A 19,867-nucleotide genomic window follows, 5' to 3' on the forward strand; every position below is an offset into this window, starting at 1 on the left:
CCCTCATGGCCCTTTACTTCATCAAATTTGGCCCTCTTTGAAAAAAGTTTGGACACCACTGATCTAGGCTAAGGGTGATGGGAAGAGGAATCCAACAACATCTGAAGGGCAAAGCCTTTCCATTCCTGAAATAAATCGTTGTTCAGATCATTAAAGCTTTTATGTTGGTTGAACTCCTGCCAAGTACAACATAGTACAAATTTCATTCTAAACTGATTCTTGATCAGTATAGAATTCATACACTTGTTTTTATTTGAGAAACTTGGCATGCTTCATGTTTCATCATAAAGTGATCAGATGTGCCATAAATGAGATAGTATAGTTCTTATGTGGAAATTATAACATCATAGTATCATATGAGGAGCCTGTTTCAGTGCAGTCTTGCATGAATAGATCAGTCCCCTTTTTTATGGGGTGTTTTCAAACTAGCAATGTGAACCATGATGAACAGTTCTATAGCTATAACTTCCCAGTTATGCATGTTTGAATTTATTCTGGGTCTTGAAGGACACAGTTCCCTCTGGACCCCCCCCTCATTTGCTCAGTATTGATCTAGTATTCCCCCCGCCCCACATTTGCTCAGTTATGATCCAGTATTTCCTTTGATACACCAATATACCAGTGACACAAACAAACATTGGGAGTCGTTGTTGGAGCTTTGATTTAGATTCTAAAGTTTACTGATGTGTGCACATCAAGGTCAAAGAATCAAATTACAAATAACTAAGTTGAACCCATATTTGTAAGTTTATTATAACTTTATTTATTTATTACATTTATATTTCATCCCCCCCCCCCCGGAGCTCAAGGTCCTGTGCATTGTTTTCTCCATCTCATTTTATCTTCACAACAACCCTGTGAGGTAGGTTAGGCTGAGAGGCAGTGAGTGGTGACCTTCATATGTGAGTGAAGATTTGAATCCTGATTTCCCAGCTCCTAGTCCAACACTCTTAATCACCATACCACAAAGGAACACAGGAAACTGCCTTATACCGAGTCTAGCCATTGGTCTGTCTAGCTCAGTACAGTGGTACCTTGGGTTACATACGCTTTAGGTTACATACGCTTCAGGTTACAGACTCCGTTAACCCAGAAATATTACCTCGGGTTAAGAACTTTACTTCAGGATGAGAACAGAAATCGTGCTCCGGCGGCAGCAGGAGGCCCCATTAGGTAAAGTGGTGCTTTAGGTTAAGAACAGTTTCAGGTTAAGAACAGACCTCCGGAACAAATTAAGTACATAACCAGAGGTACCACTGTATGCTGACTCTAACTTGATAGCAGCTCTGCAGGGTTTTAGACAGGAGTCTTAACCAGGCTGGCAGTTGAACCTGATACATGTTCCTCCCATTCAGTTCCCCCCCTCCAGAATTTATGAAGCAAACGGAAACATCAGCCCAGGGAACACTAGTGGTTTGGTTAAAGGTAGAAATAGAAAGCTCTAAACGTGTAATGTAGCAAGAAATGAGGAAGCAAAGTTATTTTCAGCCTGTGATTTTGACTGTGATTTTGAAATCCCTCCAAATCCCTGAATTCTAAGTTTACTTGCTCTGTTCTTAACAAGGTCTTGTTGAATCTCAGTACACAGGGGTTGTCAAACTGGCATCTACAAATGTTGGCTGGGCTTACTAGTCAGTCGTTATTTGTGGTTGTCCTTCATCCATTTAGCATGAGCAGACGGTTTGAGAGGGGCTATTTTTTAATTTGCCCTTATTATGTGGAATATCTTACATTCCATAACTTCAAACTACAGTGGTACCTTGGGTTGTATACGCTTCAGGTTACATACGTTTCAGGTTACAGACTCTGCTAACCCAGAAATATTACCTCGGGTTAAGAACTTTGCTTCAGGATGAGAACAGAAATCTCGCAGCAGCAGCGCAGCAGCAGCGGGAGGCCCCGTTAGCTAAAGTGGTGCTTCAGGTTAAGAACAGTTTCAGGTTAAGAACGGACCTCCGGAAGGAATTAAGTTCTTAACCCGAGGTACCACTGTATAGGGCATATGAGGGCTGCATTTGTGACTATCCTTTTTGCTCTTGTTGAATGGATATGTAAGATGCTTGAATTTTGGCATTGGGATTTTTGTTGATGTTGACTAACTGAATAATTTGTCAAGGAGAGAGGTGTGAGAGGCAGGGTGATAATGGGGTAGTTAGACCAGAAACAAAGGTGAATATTTAAGAGCTGTATGAAAATCATAAATGCTGTCTAGCACAGGGGTAGGCAACCTAAGGCCTGGGGGCCGGATGCGGCCCAATCGTTTTCTCAATCCGGCCTGTGGACTGTCCGGGAATCAGCGTGTTTTTACATGAGTAGAATGTCTGCTTTTATTTAAAATGCATCTCTGGGTTATTTGTGGGGCATAGGAATTCATTCATCCCCCCCCATATAGTCCACCCCCCCACAAGGTCTGAGGGACAGTGGACAGAAAAAGGTTCCTGACCCCTGATCTAGCATTTTGTCTTCCAGCAGTGGCTACCTGGATTGTCCTTGGAAGTTCACAAGCTGATCAAAGCTCCATTCACTTAAATCTCATAGGTTTCAGTGGAACTTTAGCACGTGCAACTAGATTAAAGTTGGCAATTTGTAGGCTGAAGTATTGGGATGCAACAACAAAGCTAAAAACTTCAGGGATTTTGAGGAAATCCAGTACTGAGACCAGATGATGGATTGCATCTGTAACAGGTTCAAGGCTCTCTTGGTGCAGTGGCCTGAGATTTGTTCTTCAAACAGTCTTGAGATTTGTTCTTTAAAATATAAATTTGTATAGAAATGAAATTAATAATAATAACAATAATGTCCACCACAAAAAAAAAACCAACAGTACCTAGACATTACACTGTGATGACTGCAATGTAGGTTTAAGGTGCCATTTGGCGATTAGATTATATATCTGAGTTTTTAATACTGCCTGTGGACAAGATCCATAGCATTATGTTCTCTTGGACCCTGTTCTGCTGCTTAGTGCTCTGGCGGCATCTCGGCGATAGCTACATTTTTCCTTCTTTCCTTGTGAGTCTGCTTTTTTCTTTTTCTTCTTAAGCTCTATAGATTTTGTATAATTTTAAGATTGACATGTTGTATTTTACAGCATGGCCCACTGTATAAAACTTCTTGGTTCTCAATGGGCTTCTTCAGACTGTAGTGTTCAGCACTGTAGAAATAAGCCTAGGTGAGTCTCAAGTTCCCACATTTTTCTGGTGTGGTCATGAGAAGGACTTTGCAAGCTTTTGCTTCTATTTTATGCAGTGGAGGAGCAGATTAGCTGAAACCTATTTCTTGGGAACTAGTGCATTCATGCTAAGCCAAGGTTTGACTTAACATGACATGTGAATGTAGCCACTGTAGTTAATAAGAACATAAGAACAGCCTGCTGTGAGGGACCAATGACCATCTAGTTCAGCATGCTCTTTTCACAGTGGCCAACCAGCAAGTACAACCTGAGTCTGTGGAGGCAGAGCATGTCTATTCTGGCTAGTAGTCACTGATACAGTCTTTTCCTCCATGAATTTGAAGGCATGGATGATTTTCATTCTGGTGAATAACAAACGCCCCTGGGGCCTGAGCTGTATGTTGTGAGGCTTACAGCTCAATCCTGTGTAGAATGAAACATGCTTAAGGCAAAGTCAATGGACTTGAGATTGTAGGATCAGCTGTTAGCACAGCAGCAGGAGATGGAGTTGTGAAAAGGAGGTTGCATTACGGCAGCTGAGTTAGGCTGCCAGAAAACTTGAAGTGGATTACTTGAGTGGAGGGAAAACTAGTAGCCTTTTAGTTTGATGCTGAAAGCAGATTCCTGCTCTTCTCTGGCAAAAATGAAGCCCTTTGTTGATGAAGTGGATGAACAGAATGAAGAGCTCATCTATGTCAAGAGAGTTTGATTGGGAGAAGTATTATCATTGTGAAGAGCCGCTGGACAGGAGTTGGGAAATACTCTGGATTTTAGGGGAAAGGGAGTTTATGCTCCGTGTTCTCTAGTTATGTATGGACTATTTGCTACTGAGCTGGGGCAATGTTTAATTTCTAAAAAGAGATATACAGCAACTCGGATTGTGGAAAATTAATTATTTGTATCCTCCTTAATTTTTTCGTGGGAAGGGGAGGGCAGATTGCACTTCCTCAATGGCAGGAGAAAAACACATTGTGTGTGCTCGGGCATGTTCCCATGCTCTTCCTGACTGATAGAAATAGTTGTTGACAACACAATTTGTTGACTGGTGGTTTCAGTAATTCTTTAAGTAAACTTAAAACTTTCCCGATGTGGCTGGGACTCTTAATTTAGCTAGAATTGCCATCACTTATCACTGTAGCAGTTTTCTTACCTGAAAGGAAAAGTGGAACGTTTCCTTAACTTAGTTCTGATGTTGTAATCTGTGGTGTGCTAACTGCAAAATAATAGCAGTATTTCTCTTGTAATATTATGCTTCGGCCAAAATTATTTAGCCTTTGAGTGTTGTAGCTGAAGATGAGGTTACTAATAAACTCAGTGAACCCTTTATTAATTTTTATTACGGCCGTACCTTGGATCCCAAACGCCTTGTGAGCCAAACGTTTTGGCTCCCAAATGCTGCAAACCCGGAAGTGAGTGTTCCGGTTTGCGAATGTTCTTTGGAACCCGAATGTCTGACGTGGCTTCTGGTGCTTCCAATTGGCTGCAGGAGCTTCTTGCCGCCAATTGGAAGTCACGCCTTGGTTTCCGAACGTTTTGGAAGTCGAACAGACTTCCAGAATGGATTCCATTCAACCTCTGAGGTACCACTGTATATTTGTTCCTTCTTACCTAGAAGTAAATATTAGAATAGTTATAAGCTGAATAGTTCTATAATACGATTGACAAATATCCATTTTTCCTTAAAGCTACTGCAAACCATTAAGTATCACTTTTGTATGCAGTCTTTGGCATATTTACCCATGTTGTGTTTTTTCTTAAAAATTGTTCCAGTTTAAAATTATCGTTGTAATGGGAGGTGCCATTTTGTAAAAGAAAAAAAAATCATTCTTGATAACAGTATTTAACAACTTTTATACTTTATTCTAGGGATTCATCAAAGATGTTCATGAGGATTCACTCACAGTTGTGTTTGAAAATAAGTACGTACTATGTTGAAAAATATTACTCCCTTTATTTAGTTACATAATGTGCCATCCCCCAGAAATGCATAACACATAGTTCACTATGGAGACAAAGCGCAGGAACTTGACTACAAATACAGTTGAATGTAAAATGAAAAGAACACACTTAAATGTTGTTGCTAAGTTCTTGGAGCCACAGTAGTCCTGTAGTCTTGGCAACTATAGTAAATTGAAACGGGTTTAATTAGAAATACAGCTGATCTTACTGTGTTGACAATGGGGAGGCTGGTAAATAGCCACTCCGTTGGCTGCCTCCCTGTGACTAAGGCAGAGATCCTTCTGTAAATTAGAAGAGAACATTTCCCCCTCCTTTCTGGCTGTCACTGTCCTGGTTTAGGTGATTGGGAGCAAACTGCAACAAGTCTCAGTCTTGTGTTCTTCCTCTCCCCACCACCCTAATACTTGAGAGAGACCTTCCACTTTCATTTTAGAACAAACTGCAATGCTGAATATCTACAGTGAGGGGGGAAAGTATTTGATCCCCTGCTAAATTTGCCCATTTGCCCCCTCCCTGTATATACCACAGAAGTGTTGTTTGTTTAAACCAGGGTAAAACCGATATTGGATCCTATTTTGTTGGCTAACCTTGGTAAGAACAAACCACAGTTCCCAGCATTCATATGTAATATGGAACTCTAGTTTATTCTAAAGTGAAAGCAGAAATGTTTGCTCTCTTCTCATCTGCAACGGATGAGAGAGTGGGAGCGCGCATAAAACCCAAGTCTCACCACAGCTTGCTCATAATCATTTGCAACATAGTTTAGGATTAAGAGTACCATGTGAGTCACGGATGGTTAATATAAGTGTGTGTTGTTAAGCATTCTAACAAAGATGTTGTTGGCTTTTGAATATTGAGGTTCTCTGTTTAATATTAGTGTGGACAGTATTCCATTTGTGTCCAATATTAGTATTTAAATAATCAATTTAAAATTACAACTGTGAACCAGGGTTACTTTTTCTTACTGACCGTGATGTAATTTGAAACTTTCAGCTGGCAACCAGAACGCCAGGTTCCCTTCATTGAAGTAAGATTACCACCACCACCTGATATCAAGAAAGAAATTGGTGAAGGAGATGAAGTAGAGGTGAGTTCATCCAGTGATGGGCAGTGACTTGTATTTTTAGAGGTACTGTTGGTCAAGTTAGACCCTTAATACCAATCATCTCAAAATGAATGGAATTTTTACAGCAATGCTTGGTCACTTGTGCCATGGATATAAATTAAAGAAGTCCCCTCTTTCCAGTAGCTACACAGCTGTCGGGAGTCAGTCTGCATGTTGTTATTACCAAGTAGAATGTATTCTTTATGAAAGCTATGTAACCGACTTTTTGGGAAGACCATGTATAGTGAGGACACACAGGACACAACACTCAAATGCAACAGCAAGGTGCATTTATTCCTCTAGGAGGCACTGCATTGTCACCAAAGAAGGGAGGAGGATTCAGGGCTTCCTCTTGTTGCCATGGTTGGTGGATCTGTTTCTGTTCTGTGTCATGCTTGTCTATGCCTCAAATTTGTCATCACATAATGACAAATATGAAGAAACAGAAACTGATTGCGATAGTTCAGAAAATGAAACTGACCCTATGAATACTGCATTAAATTTAGTCTCCCCTCCAACCCTTTTCTCAGCTATTCTTATGGCTCATAGACATCGAACCACAGAATTGTAGAGTAGGAAGTCCAGTCCCCTGCAATGCAGGAATCTCAACATGCGGTCCCCCATCCAGTTTGAAACCATGCTTTGTTTCAACATGGCACGGTTTTGTGTCTGCATGACAGTGTGGAGAACTGAGGAGATACAGTGATTTTGAGAATACTTTTCTTTGTTTTACTCATAAACTGACAATACCAAAGAGATGCTAGGTTCCTTACAGTTCAGTAGTTTGTAGCTCCATTTGTAACACATTTTAAAAAGTAAATTCTGTTTGTAATTGTTGTTTGACTAAACTCTACTTCAAATACAACAAATATGGTATTTTATGATAAAGTCATACACAATACATTTTATGTTCCTAAAGTAAAAAAGTTACTTTTGATCTGTAAATGCTGCTTAAAAAATAAATACAAAAACTATAGAGCTTAAAAAGAAAATTTTTCAGTTTCCCCCAAAATTTGTGTTTCCTCTGAGAAAAAACTATCTCCTCCCCCCACCTGGCATGACTTTAAAATTTCTGGAAATTTTACATCTCTACCTATTTCCAAAGATGAATTGGACACCAGTAGAAAACTGTTGCCAGCAGATTATGCCAAGCTCTTTATCCATCTGCCACCATTTTGTAATTGGCTTCATCCCTGTGCTGCCATTTTGTGATTGATAGGCCTATACAATTTTCAGCCGTGTCATTTGAACCTTGGGAGTAGAATGTTCGAGAACCATTGCTCTGTTTTATATAAAGATATGAAGGCAGACAAGATTATCTTAAATTTTATAGTAAGGGAAAGAATTTACTTTTAGAATAGTTTATGCTTGTATTTGTATTGATACTTGTAATTCTGGTGTACACAGAAAAAGAAAATCCAGCTTTCAGTCGCCATGATTTTGTTGGCTGTCCACAAACATCATTGAAATGAATCTGGGTAGTGCTAGTTTGTGAAGATTGAAACATATTCTAATCAATATGGTTTAAATATGCTGTATGATTCCCCCCCCCCCAGGTGTATTCACGAGCAAATGAGCAAGAGCCTTGTGGATGGTGGCTAGCAAAAGTTCGAATGATGAAAGGGGAGGTAAGTAGGAGTAAAACTTGGGAATTGTAAGCAAACTTCATGAGGAAACATCTAAAGAAAGCATTAAACCTAAGAAAGTTTTAAACCTCTGTGTAGGACATTATAAACAAGAGCACACCAAAAAAAAACCACCTACGGTATGCAAGTCTAGTAACCTATTTACATACACTCTCCAAAATGGATGGGATTGGGTATTCTTATTTAAATTTGCTGAATGTTTTGCTTCCTGAGGGTGGTGGAATGGCAAACACAAAGAGGATGACTCAAATATTTATCATGCTAACTATTGAGTGCTCTTTGGGTTGCGTCCAGCTAAGTCATACTCGAGAGAAGACCTATTGAAAACAATGGATTTGTTACTTTTAAGTCCATGGGTTTCAGTGAACCTGCTCTGAGTATGCCTTAGCTGAATGCAGCCCTCTAACTCAGAGGTTTTCAATCTTTTTGAGTCCATGGCTCCCTTAACCAACTACATTCTTTCTGCGGCACCCCTGTGAGGCGCAGGAGCTCAATTACGTCCCCCCTTGCCTGCAGAGCTGGCAGCCTCTTACCCTTTTTTGAACACCCTCCCTTGTGGAGTGTTCCCTCAGTCTCCTCTCCTTCCTCCTCTGCTTGGGAGTCCTCTGGGCAGCCATTGCTACCAACCCTGGTCTCTGAGCTGCCCCACCCCCTGCCCCAAAGAGGTGTGTCTCCAAGAGGCACCATTTGCCTGCAGAGCTCATAGCCAGGGCTGCTGCAATAACCAGCTGTGCAAACCCTAGGGAGGCAGAGATGCAAGAGTGCATCAGAGAAGGAGGGAAGGAAAGAGCGAAAGAGTCCAGCGTTGCCCTGAGCATCATTCAAGGCACCCCAGGGTGCTCTGTTTTCCATAATAGTTCATTTCCCAATGTTACACCTTTTTGTTCCTATAACACAGCCTTTGTCAACCTGGTGCCTTTAAGATGTTTTAGACTACAACAGCTGTGCTGACTGCGGCTGATAGGGGTTGTAGTTCAAAAACATCTGGAAGATACCAAGTTGACAAAGGTAGATAATGCATTTTGCTTCCTTTATATTTAGGGCTTCAAAAACCCCATGCTCCTGTTTCTCATGTAGTATAAAGGCTGAGTTTTACACTACGATTGGTGAGACCTGGGTTCAAATCCTCCCCATATCAATGAAGCCCATTGGACGACTTTCGGCCAGCTACACACTTTAGCCCAACTTAAACCTTATAGTTGATGTATGCCACCCTTGCATTGGAGGGCTGTGATAAAATGCAGCATATCAACAAAGCTGAGGCATGTGTTTTATAAGGATGATACACTATGGAGATGATAAACTGCTATGAGTATTTCTGGGTCCAATAATTTTACAGGTCTTTGGGTCCAATTTTTGGGTCCAATAATTTTAGAGGTCTTTGGGGGACAAATGTGTGCCCTTTAGATTGTATTTTAAAAATTATTCTAATCTGTCCTTAGTTCTACGTCATTGAGTATGCTGCCTGTGATGCCACTTACAATGAAATAGTGACATTCGAACGACTTCGGCCTGTGAATCAAAACAAACCTGTTAACAAGAACACGTTCTTCAAGTGCGCAGTAGAAGTTCCTGAAGATCTGAGAGAAGCGTGAGTGACTACTCTAAAATTTCATTATATCGCTATCTTTTATCTAAAAATTGGTTTTCTTTTAAACAACCTAAAGCTGATTTTTTTGAAATAAAAAAAAAACATCTGAAGTCTTGGGCAGATGAAAGATGGAGTACACAGTTACCTGGGAATAATTCCCATTATACTCAGCAGGATTTACCTCCAAGTAGATATGCATTAGATGGCAATGACTCTGTTTTACTGAATCTTTAAGAAAGACAGATGGGTAAGAAGGCCTAGACATGCAGCAGGATTTTCTCAGTACATGCATACCTCAGAGATCTTGTGGCTTTGGTCCAGACCACCGCAATAAAGAGAATATCACAATAAAACAAGTCACACAATTTGTTTCATTTCCCAGTGCGTATAAAAGTTATGTTTACACTATGGTCTATTAAGCCAGGTCCCCCTGACTGCAGGGCGGGAGGGGAAAAACCTGGCTCCAGCCCTAGACAGCGCCACTCTTGTGACCAGAATGGTGGCAGCAGAGGGGGGCTTCTTTCCCCTGGATGCGGCCAGGCTGTCTGCAGCTGCACCTGTGTCCTCTTAAGGAGCAATATCTGTGATGCGCAATAGAGCGATGTATGCCTGTAGCAGGGAGAAATGGGTGAGAAATTCAAAGGCCATAGACTAGATTTTGATTGTGGCAGAAAACAGAAATTGCTGAGAGGCATGGAGAGGAAGAAATGGGAAGGGACCCTAGCAACAGGCGACCGGGTTGAAAGTAGAAGTTTCATTTTTTATTAATGGTCATTAGTTTGGTGGGTAAGGATAGATCACTAGTCTCACGAGCTTCAGCATTCAAGGAAGAGGGAATTAACATAACAGGAATATCGCTATATCTGTGTCTGCACTCACTTGTACAAATGTATTGGATTTTTTTTTATGCTTTTGAATGCTTTGTCCCCAAGTATTGCAGTTTTATACAGCAGCATGTTTTGTTGATAAAACTGCCACCTGAATTAATTTATAAATTGATTTTTCTAGGTGTGCTAATGAAAGTGCCCATAAGGATTTTAAGAAAGCTGTAGGAGCCTGCAGAATTTTTTACCAGGCTGAAACTGCTCAGCTAATAGTACTGGTAAGGTATATTTTCTCTTTGGTTTGATCACTGTGTGAGTTTACTTTTTTGGCTAATATTACGATTGTGTATGAGGGAGAAAAAAAAGATTGAAGACTGAAGGTTATCTCCATCTTTGTATTCAGAGTAGGTCCATTGAAATCAATGCCTATTGTTTCCAGTGAGTCTGTTCTAAGCACAGCTTGGTTCTCCAAGATACCTTGTTTACTTGGGTATATTGAGAAGCTTTCTGCTTGTGAGTGAGAAATTTGCTTTAGAGATTTCAGGGTAGAAAGTTGTGGACAGAACCAGTAGGCAGAGGATCTCATGCAAGCTAAAGCCCAGGCTTTACTATTTTGCCTTTGACACTTCTGTGCATATTGCAGTACAAGACAGATGGGTCAGGCTGAAGGGTGTGTGTGCCAAGATACCTTGCATAACTTTGTGTACACCCCCATCCACATTTCCTGCCGCAGCTGATGCATCTGTATGGGCATTGCTTTCTGCCGATAGTAGGTCCGGCTATCCCAAACAATATCCATCGCACCATTTTGATCCAGTAATGAAAATAAATGTTTGCTGACCTTGTTTCAAAAACCAAAAACAACAAGCATTCCTTGATGTTCTTCTGAGTAACGGAAGAAGTTCTTTCACATTTTTCCAAAACATGCAGTTGTAACAAGGAATTGTTAAATAAAATGAGGGCTCTCTAGCTATAAATTGCCTCGTAAAGTGGAAATGCTGTTTGTATCATTGTTACTTTATTTCTACAGTCCGCCAGTGAGGCAACAGTGAAAAGAGTAAATATTCTGAGTGACATGCATTTGCGCAGCATTCGAACGAAGATAATGCTTATGTCAAGAAATGAAGAAGCAACAAAGCATCTAGAAGTGAGTTGTCCTCATACTGGCTTCCGCCCCAATTTCAGCCACCCTTCTCAATTCCAGTCTTGATGTAGCTGTTCTCATATTTGAAGTTCTGCTGTAGTAACCAAATTATTTTGTCTCCTCCCTAGTGCACAAAACAGCTTGCAGCAGCATTTCACGAGGAATTTGTTGTCAGAGAAGATTTAATGGGACTTGCAATAGGAACACATGGTAGTAATATACAGCAAGCCAGGAAGGTTCCAGGAGTTACTGCAATTGAGCTTGAGGAAGATACCGGAACTTTCAGGATCTATGGAGAGGTAAAAGGGAACAAGGGGTTTCTTACCTTTGTAGTTGTGTGGCGTTCTTTTTCTTTACTTGTCCTAGTGGTCCGAATTTGGCATGAGCCTGCAACTATATCAGCCTGCTTCACACTGCAATAGATGCCTCCCTCCGGTGTCCAAGGATCAGTGAGTTTGGTAGAGACCTTTTCCATTGTGGCCCCAAAAGCTGTGGAACTCCCTGCAGTGGATCTGCAGCAGGCTGCCAAACTATAGTAGTTTCGGAAGGCTAACATACCTTTTCCAAGTGACTTACCGTATTTTTTGCTCTATAGGACACACTTTTCCCCTCCAAAAATTGAAGGGAAATGTGTGTGCGTCCTATGGAGCGAATGCAGGCTCCTTGGCTTCAGCGATAGCAACGCTAAGCCTCAGAAGCACAGAGGAAGTGCTCCTTTCATGCTTCAAAGGCTTCGCGTTGCTTTTGCTGAAGCCTGGAGAGCGAGAGGCGTCGGTGCGCACCGACCCCTCTCGCTCTCCAGGCTTCAGGGATAGCCGCGAGCAGCCCCTCCGGCAGGGAGAGGCTGCACGTGGCTATGGCTTCTTTAGCCCCGCGCAGCCTCTCCCGGCAGGGAGAAGTTGCGCGGGGCTAAAGAGGAAGCCAAAACAGCGAGCGGGATCCATCCCGCTGGCTGCCTTGTGCCATAGCTGCGTGCAACCCCTCCTGCAGGGAGAGGCTGCTCGGGGTTATGGCTTCTTTAGCCCCGTGCAGCCTCTCCCGGCTGGAGAGGTTGCGCACAGCTAAAGAGGAAGCCAAGACAGCACTGTCTTGGCTTGTGCCATAGCCGCCTGCAACCCCTCCGGAAGGGAGAGGTTGCGTGCAGCCTGTACACTGCTCTTTGGGGCTGGGGGGGGAAATAAGATTTCCCTCCCTTGATTTCCCCCCCAAAAAACTAGGTGCGCCCTATGGTCCGTTGCGCCCTATGGAGCGAAAAATACGGTATTCTTGAATTAAGTTTTATTGGTTAGACTGGGTTGCTGTTGCTGTGGAAAAATGTTTTAATGAGTTGGCCAAGTATGCTTTTTATTGGATTTTATTGGTATGTATGGGAAGTGTTTTTAGGTTTTTGTTGATATTTTGTAATTTTCTTGTTAGCTACCTTCCATGTTAGCTTGTTAGCTACCTTCCATGTTAGCGACATGGAACTATTTAAAAATAAAATAAATAAAAATGAGATGAGCACAAGATCCCAAATATTCCATAGCCTTTGTAAGGACACCGTGCATTTGCTAGAAGGGAATGCTGCATAGCAGCGGTTCCCAATTAGCTAAGTATTGAGGACCCCCTGTTTTTCAAAAGCCAAGCCATGGACCTTTTGAAAAACTTTCTATTCCTGTGTTTGAAAATAACCTGGGTGGGTTGTCTGGACCTCCTAGGGTTTAAGGAACTCCCAGTCAGGAACCGCTGCTGTATAGAAGGCTGTTTTTACTTGTGTTTGAATGGAAGTTTATATGATGAAACTCGTAGTCACTGCTTTATTTTCACTTGCACTGAAACTTTCCTGCAGTATTTTGCAGGTATTTATATCCATTTCTGTGCACTTAAACACTGTCTCTTGTGATTGACCTTGTAAATTCCTCTAGAAATCATGGTGCTTAAGGGTATATAAATTGTTGAAAACGTTTGATTATTAAAGAAAGGAGTAGTGAAGCATGAGGCTACTTGAAGAAAACCAAGAAATACCAGAATTTAAAATGAAAATAGTATAGAAATTTTCCCAAATCCCCACTTGTATTTTAGGCCACTAGACTCCAATCACACAGTTCGTAATCTCACATTTAATAATATGAATGTGTATATTTCTTTAGCATTTTTAACTTGCAAATGAGATTTTATGTCCCTATCTCCTGTCTTATATTTAAATGTTAATTGCCTGAAGGAGTTTTAACTGTTGGAAGGGGTTTTAATTTTTAATATATTGTGTTTACAAATGGCTTCTGTTCTTTTCCAGAGTGCTGAGGCAGTAAAAAAGGCTAGAAGCTATTTGGAATTTGTGGAGGACTTTATTCAGGTTCCTAGGAGTCTTGTGGGTATGTAAAAGTAATAAAACTTTTAACATCCTTGAATACCCTCCCCCTGCCTATTCAGTATGAAAATGTTGGTGTCTCCTCACTCTTTAATGACACACCTGAACTACTATTTTGGTGGCTGATACACTGGAGTATATATAGAGAGCAGTGCTGCACTAAGAAATGGAGTATTCTGGATTATGGTTAGAGGAGCATGGGAAGGCTATTTCCTTGGAAGCGGAAGCAGGAAATTGAAGGAGATGTTATCCATGGGAACTGAGTCCAAATAGATTCCCTACCCTCAGTTAATTTCTGTCGGGCTGGAAAGCAAGAGTAGGCAATCCTTCCCCTCAATTGTGCCTCTTCAGCCTACTCTTTTTGCTTCAATTACTGCCTTTCATTTTTCTTAATTTCTTCCTCTTTTTGCCAAAGGAGCTAAGAAGCCTCAAGTGACTCAGTTCATTATCTCCTTGCAGAGGCAGTGATCGAGTGCAGCTCCACTCCTCTCTCCTGAGAGAGAAATTTTAAGCAGATGATACCTATTGCTGCTCCACACTATGGTCCCTTCCTGGGCTCATTCATCTGCCTGTCATCCTTGGTGTATTGGTCGTGATACCGAGGGAGAATATAAATATTTTCTCCCTTTGTCTCCTCATGACCAAGTTCTCGTTTAGCTGCTGCCTGGGACTCATTCACTCTTCTTCCCTACCACCTGAGGACAATGCCTACTGATAACTTGAAGCATTGTAGTCTTGGCCTACAGGGTCAGTGTAAGGTACAACCATTGTTCTGCTAGACATGGAGTAGGCTCTAGTAGAAAGTGACATGGGACTGGAGTGATGCTCCTCTAATCCTGCACATCAGATGTTGAGAGAAAAGGGGTTTTTTTCCTACATGGTGAAACTTCATTTTGAACATTTGGTCTCACTGTTTCTGATTCCATCTGCCATGGGTTTTGGATCAGTTCATTGTTCATTGACCTTTTAACTTTTCATCTTCCTCCTGTTAAGGAGGAGGAAATCCCTAACAAAAAGTCCCTAACAGAGAGAAACATGGAATAACCTCATTGTTAGAAAATGTGTACAGTGGCACCTCTGAATGCGAATGGGATCCGTTCCAGAGCCCCGTGCGCATCCTGAAGCGAATGTAACACGTGCGTGCGCGGGTCACATTTCGCCGCTTCCGCACATGCGTGTGACGTCATTTTGAGTGTATGCGCGAGTGGCGAAACCCAGAAGTAATGTGTTCCGTTACTTCCGGGTTGCCGCAGAGCACAACCCGAAAATGCTTAATCTGAAGCGTATTCATCCCGAGGTATGACTGTATGGTGTTTTGAATGAACCCATTTATAAATAACTTTTATATTAATTATTTTGAGATTGTAAAGGGAATTTTTTTGTTCTCAGCCTTTCAGCTACTTCTGTTGATAGATTGCTTGAGAAATACTTGAGAAATCTCATATTTTTTTTATTTTTTTATTAAAGGAAAAGTTATTGGCAAAAATGGCAAAGTTATTCAGGAAATTGTGGACAAGTCTGGAGTTGTGCGAGTGAGGATTGAAGGAGACAATGAGAACAAACTGCCCAGAGAAGATGTAAGATTTAATTCTTATTTGGAATTTGTAATACATCCAAGGGGTGGTAGGGGTGGATAAATTGTAGTGGCAGAATGATAGAAAAGCCGCTGCATTAGATTATTCTTTCTGCCTAGTGTCTGATGGACGTGTCACTCACAAATGCTACTATATTGGCAGTAGGAACAAAGGAAGCTGCCTACACAGAGTCAGATCATTAATCCATCTAGCGCAATATTGTTTATGATGACTGGCAGTAGCTTTCCTGGGTTTCAGACAGGGGTCTCTCTGGGACTGTCTGCATGTAAAGTGGTTTCTCTTCCATGAGCTGCAGCCTTTCCCCTTAGGGGTGCTATTTGGAAGGTCAAAATGTTTAGTGGTGCCATTTTTGGGTTTTGACAACTGCTATCTAAAACCTTTTTGGTTATTTCAAGCTAAGGTTGTCTTGGCTTCAGACTTTGGCTCTGAGTATTTAGGTTATAGTTCTAACTGCAGTTCAGCTTTCTTCTTTGAAGATGTCTTAATACTAAAAAAGTTGGGTAGTGTGATAATTTGCTGTGTTTATGTGGGGATGCTCCCTGCACCTATCCCCTTTATCCGCTGAGAGAAGGCCCACAGGTAGACTGAATCCATGGTATAGAAAGTTGTAGAAATTCCCATTAAAAATAAAACCAGGCTGCAACCCAGTGCACTGTTACACTTGTGTAATTGTACACTGGGTTGTAGGCATTATTTGCTTGTGACTCTCTTTGTGCTTCAACAATATTATGTTTTATCTTTGTAGGGAATGGTTCCGTTTGTCTTTGTGGGTACTAAAGAAAGCATTGGGAATGTCCAAGTGCTTCTTGAATACCATATTGCCTATTTGAAGGTAAGCATTCTTTGTGGGAAAGACAGCAGTTTCAGTATCATGGGAATGCACAATAGTACGACTTGATCAGTATTGGATCTGGAAACGCAGAAGATAGCAAACAGCATACACCAAATGCTCTGAAAGTAATGTGGATGAAAGTTGTCTCAAAATCACGGTATTTTTCAGTGCATCATAACATGTTGATTTTCGGTGGATCTTTCAGTCTACATCTCAAAGCATTACTGCCCTGAGAGCACTGTGCATTGAATAGTCCTAATTGAATCTTAGGACTAAAAGAGCTGTTTGCTGCTTTGAATATTGTTACAATAGAAATAGGGGGTGTAAGTGTTAAAAAAAGACATTTTTAAAAAAAAGCAAAACAGTGGACTTGCTTACATTTAGTGTAACTGTCCATGCAGGAGGTGGAACAGCTGCGGATGGAGAGGCTCCAGATTGATGAGCAGCTACGTCAGATTGGCATGGGGTTCAGACCTTCATCTACCAGAGGTCCTGAAAAGGAAAAGGGTTATACCACAGATGAGAACAACCCTTCCTCTGTACAAGGCTCCAGATCCTATAGTGGAAGAGGTAGGGGACGGAGAGGCCCCAATTACACCTCTGGCTATGGTAAGTTATGCTTAAAGATCAGTTTTGAAAGTCTCTCAGGTTCAGTCCCCAGCATCACAAGAGTAGACATTGCAGGAATTTGCTTCAAATAGACACTGATTAGATACCTAATTTTGATCTGGAAGCTCATATAATTCTTCCCTTACAAGCATTTCAAAGAATAATTTCACACAAGTGTTTAAAGCAGGAATAAGATAAATTTCTTTTGTGGTAGAGATGAAAGGTAGAGGGGGTGACCTTTCAGCCTAGGACCTCATACTCTCCAGCTCATTTCTCACACGTTTGGTGCTTCAGATCCAGGAGAATCTAGTTTTCACTTCTTAATTTTCTAATTTAGTTAGGTGCGTTCAATAACGAGCAATGTTTGCCTCCTAGGCAGCCCATTGTGAAATTTGGCCTGTCTTGTTTCTGTCAGCAACAGTGAATAGTGTTCAATCAGCCTGATAGTCTAATTTCAGTAATTTATCAGTATTATTCAGTATTTATCAGTAATGGTGGTCTCAGGGTTCTATACTCCTGTCTGTGAATTAAATTGGTCTCATGAAAGGTCACATACATATCACTAAAAGGTGATTGCACACACAACCCCATTAACTATGTTCAATATCAGTAGACCTTCTTGAACCCGTATGAATATTTGAGCTTTATAAAACTCAATGAAATCTTAAGAATTTGGGGCCTAAAGTTCTCCTTCACTGGGTTAGATTGACCAATGGTCTAACCCAATATAAAACAGCTTCCTTTATTCCTCTTCAGTCCCATCATCTGCAGTATGGGAAACCATAATGCTGCTTAACTGGCAGGGCTGTTGTGAGGAATACAACTAGAAAATTATAAAAACGTAGTGGAGGCCAAGCTGTGAATGGTGGACATTCTGTGCTTTGAATTTTATTACTAGTGTTTGATAGCTTTTAAAAGATTTTGACACTTAAAGAAATTCAGAGTTGTCACTTAACTTGGAAATCAAGAGCATCAAAAATGAATTACTGAATGCGAACTTCAGAAATAGTCTTGTCTGTTTGGCAGCATACTTTCATACTTGTTTCTGCAAACAAGCCCAACTATAGCTGAAGGGCCTGTAGTGTGTATTCAGGCTTGTTGTCCACCTTGGTCTAAATTGATCAGATCTTTCAAATATATCATTTAGTGTTAGCTACAGCAAAATAATGATCTCCTAACAAACAAATGGGTTGCCTGATAAGGTACTGTATAGCTGTTCCAATGAGTGCGTAATTTTACTGTTACTTTATATGTGGTAATGTGATATGTAAATTCAGGTTTAGAGTGTTGTTTTCATGCCAGGCTCCACATACATGTTTCTACGTTGCTTGTGAAAAGAGGTGGCAGCATGTTCAGAATCTTGGATCTCTGTATACACTGTGGACAAAGTTTTCAGCAGCCAGCCCTTCTTGTTTACGCTTAGTGGGATGCTTGGGAATAATAGGCATGTATGGGAGCAGAGGCTTCCATTTTTGTTGTTTTTTATGCCACCACTTCAAGAGGTTTGGGGCTCTCTTTTTAAGCCTTTATAGTTGTCACATATTGATAGCCCAAGTTCTAATGGGAAATCCTGCCCTCCTCCTTGTTTACATGTTTTGATTGGAATTAGTAATATTGCAATTGTCCATTATATAATGGCATCATATTGTATGTTTCCATAGGAACATCTTTTATCCCTCCCTGCCATGTTGTTTCATAACTGAGCACTGTGGGCTATTAATAACCCAAGACCATCAGCAGTAGGGTTTTAGACTGACTGAAAGACTTTTTGTTAGTGTTGGCAAGGTGTTCTTTATCTGTAACAGATTGAGATGTATGAATGTTACCAGAGTAAAAGTAGTAGTTTAGGTGTTCAGTTAGCTCTGCATCCTGTGGCAAATAGATAAATTACATGGAAATTGTGTTGAAGCTAAGGTGAAATGGAAGCACCCACAATTACATACATAAGAAGCCCCTTTCAGATCCACTCTGAATATGGTTCCTATTAGTGATCATTTATGCTGTTTTGTGTGTATGAATGAAGTTTTTCTACTAATCTTCAGTATTGGACTGTGCAGAAATAGGTTTACTTCACATGCTATGCATAAATAAAACCACTGCCATCCACGACCTGATTGTGGATGGAGGATTTGACCTGGCATGTGTGACAGAGACCTGGTTGGAGGAAGCAGATGGGCCTGTCCTTGCCGCTGCTTGCCCACCAGGTTTCTCTTACACACAGCAACCCAGGTCATGTGGGCGGGGAGGGGGGGTTGCAGTGATTTTTAGGAAGTCACTAGCTTGCACCAGGCGTCCTACTGGGAAGATCCAGTTTTCTGAGTGCATGTTCTGGAAGTTGGGCAATAGGGGCAGTACAGGATTCCTTTTGGTGTACCAACCTCCCCGCTGCACCAAGGATTCCCTGTCTGAGCTGCTTCAGGTCGTGGCGGATTTTCTCCTGGAGACACCTAGTTTGGTTGTCCTAGGGGATTTTAACATCCATGCCGACACGACCTTACAAGGGGCCGCTCGGGACTTCGTGGAAAGCATGGCCTCCATGGGGCTGTCCCTGAATAAGTTTGGCCCAACTCATAGTCATGGACATGCCTTGGACCTGGTGTTCACCTCTAGTGACGTGGGTGATCTGACACTAAGTAAAAGTGAAACAAAAGAAGTGCCATGGTCAGATCACTTCCTGGTGCAACTGGACTTCTCCGCGACCCTTCCCCTCTGCAGGGAGGTGGGACCAATTCGGATGGTCCGCCCCCGCCACTTAATGGATCCAGATGGTTTCCAGAGAGTGGTAGGGGATGCTTTATCCCATGTTGATGGCCTTTCAGCTGATTCCCTGGTGGCCCGCTGGAATGCGGAGTTAACCAGGGCTATCGACTGTCTGGCTCCGAAGCGCCCTCTCCGATTGCATGGAGCCCGGACAGCCCCGTGGTTTTCTTCGGAGCTGAGGGCGATGAAACAATCGCTGAGACGGCTAGAGCGTCGGTGGCAAAAAACTCACTCCGAATCTGACCGGACACAGGTTAGAGCTCAACTTCGAGCCTACCAAGTG

The 19,867-nt window shown here is 41.6% G+C and overlaps 1 protein-coding gene across 3 annotated transcripts in view; it reads left to right on the forward strand.

Moving 5' to 3' along the window:
- FXR1 (FMR1 autosomal homolog 1) overlaps nt 1-19,867 on the forward strand; it is a 42,226-nt gene that overhangs the window by 8,193 nt on the left and 14,166 nt on the right. For all 3 annotated transcript variants that reach the window (XM_053390616.1, XM_053390615.1, XM_053390617.1), the window contains exons 2-12: nt 5,039-5,091; nt 6,125-6,218; nt 7,793-7,864; nt 9,325-9,473; nt 10,482-10,575; nt 11,328-11,444; nt 11,570-11,740; nt 13,714-13,792; nt 15,256-15,365; nt 16,129-16,215; nt 16,617-16,824. In XM_053390616.1, the coding sequence (XP_053246591.1) occupies nt 5,039-5,091; nt 6,125-6,218; nt 7,793-7,864; nt 9,325-9,473; nt 10,482-10,575; nt 11,328-11,444; nt 11,570-11,740; nt 13,714-13,792; nt 15,256-15,365; nt 16,129-16,215; nt 16,617-16,824 (1,234 nt within the window). The remainder of the gene's footprint in view (nt 1-5,038; nt 5,092-6,124; nt 6,219-7,792; nt 7,865-9,324; nt 9,474-10,481; nt 10,576-11,327; nt 11,445-11,569; nt 11,741-13,713; nt 13,793-15,255; nt 15,366-16,128; nt 16,216-16,616; nt 16,825-19,867) is intronic.

This window comes from Podarcis raffonei, chromosome 5 (assembly GCF_027172205.1).
Source record: "Podarcis raffonei isolate rPodRaf1 chromosome 5, rPodRaf1.pri, whole genome shotgun sequence".
Classification (NCBI taxonomy): Eukaryota; Metazoa; Chordata; class Lepidosauria; order Squamata; family Lacertidae; genus Podarcis; species Podarcis raffonei.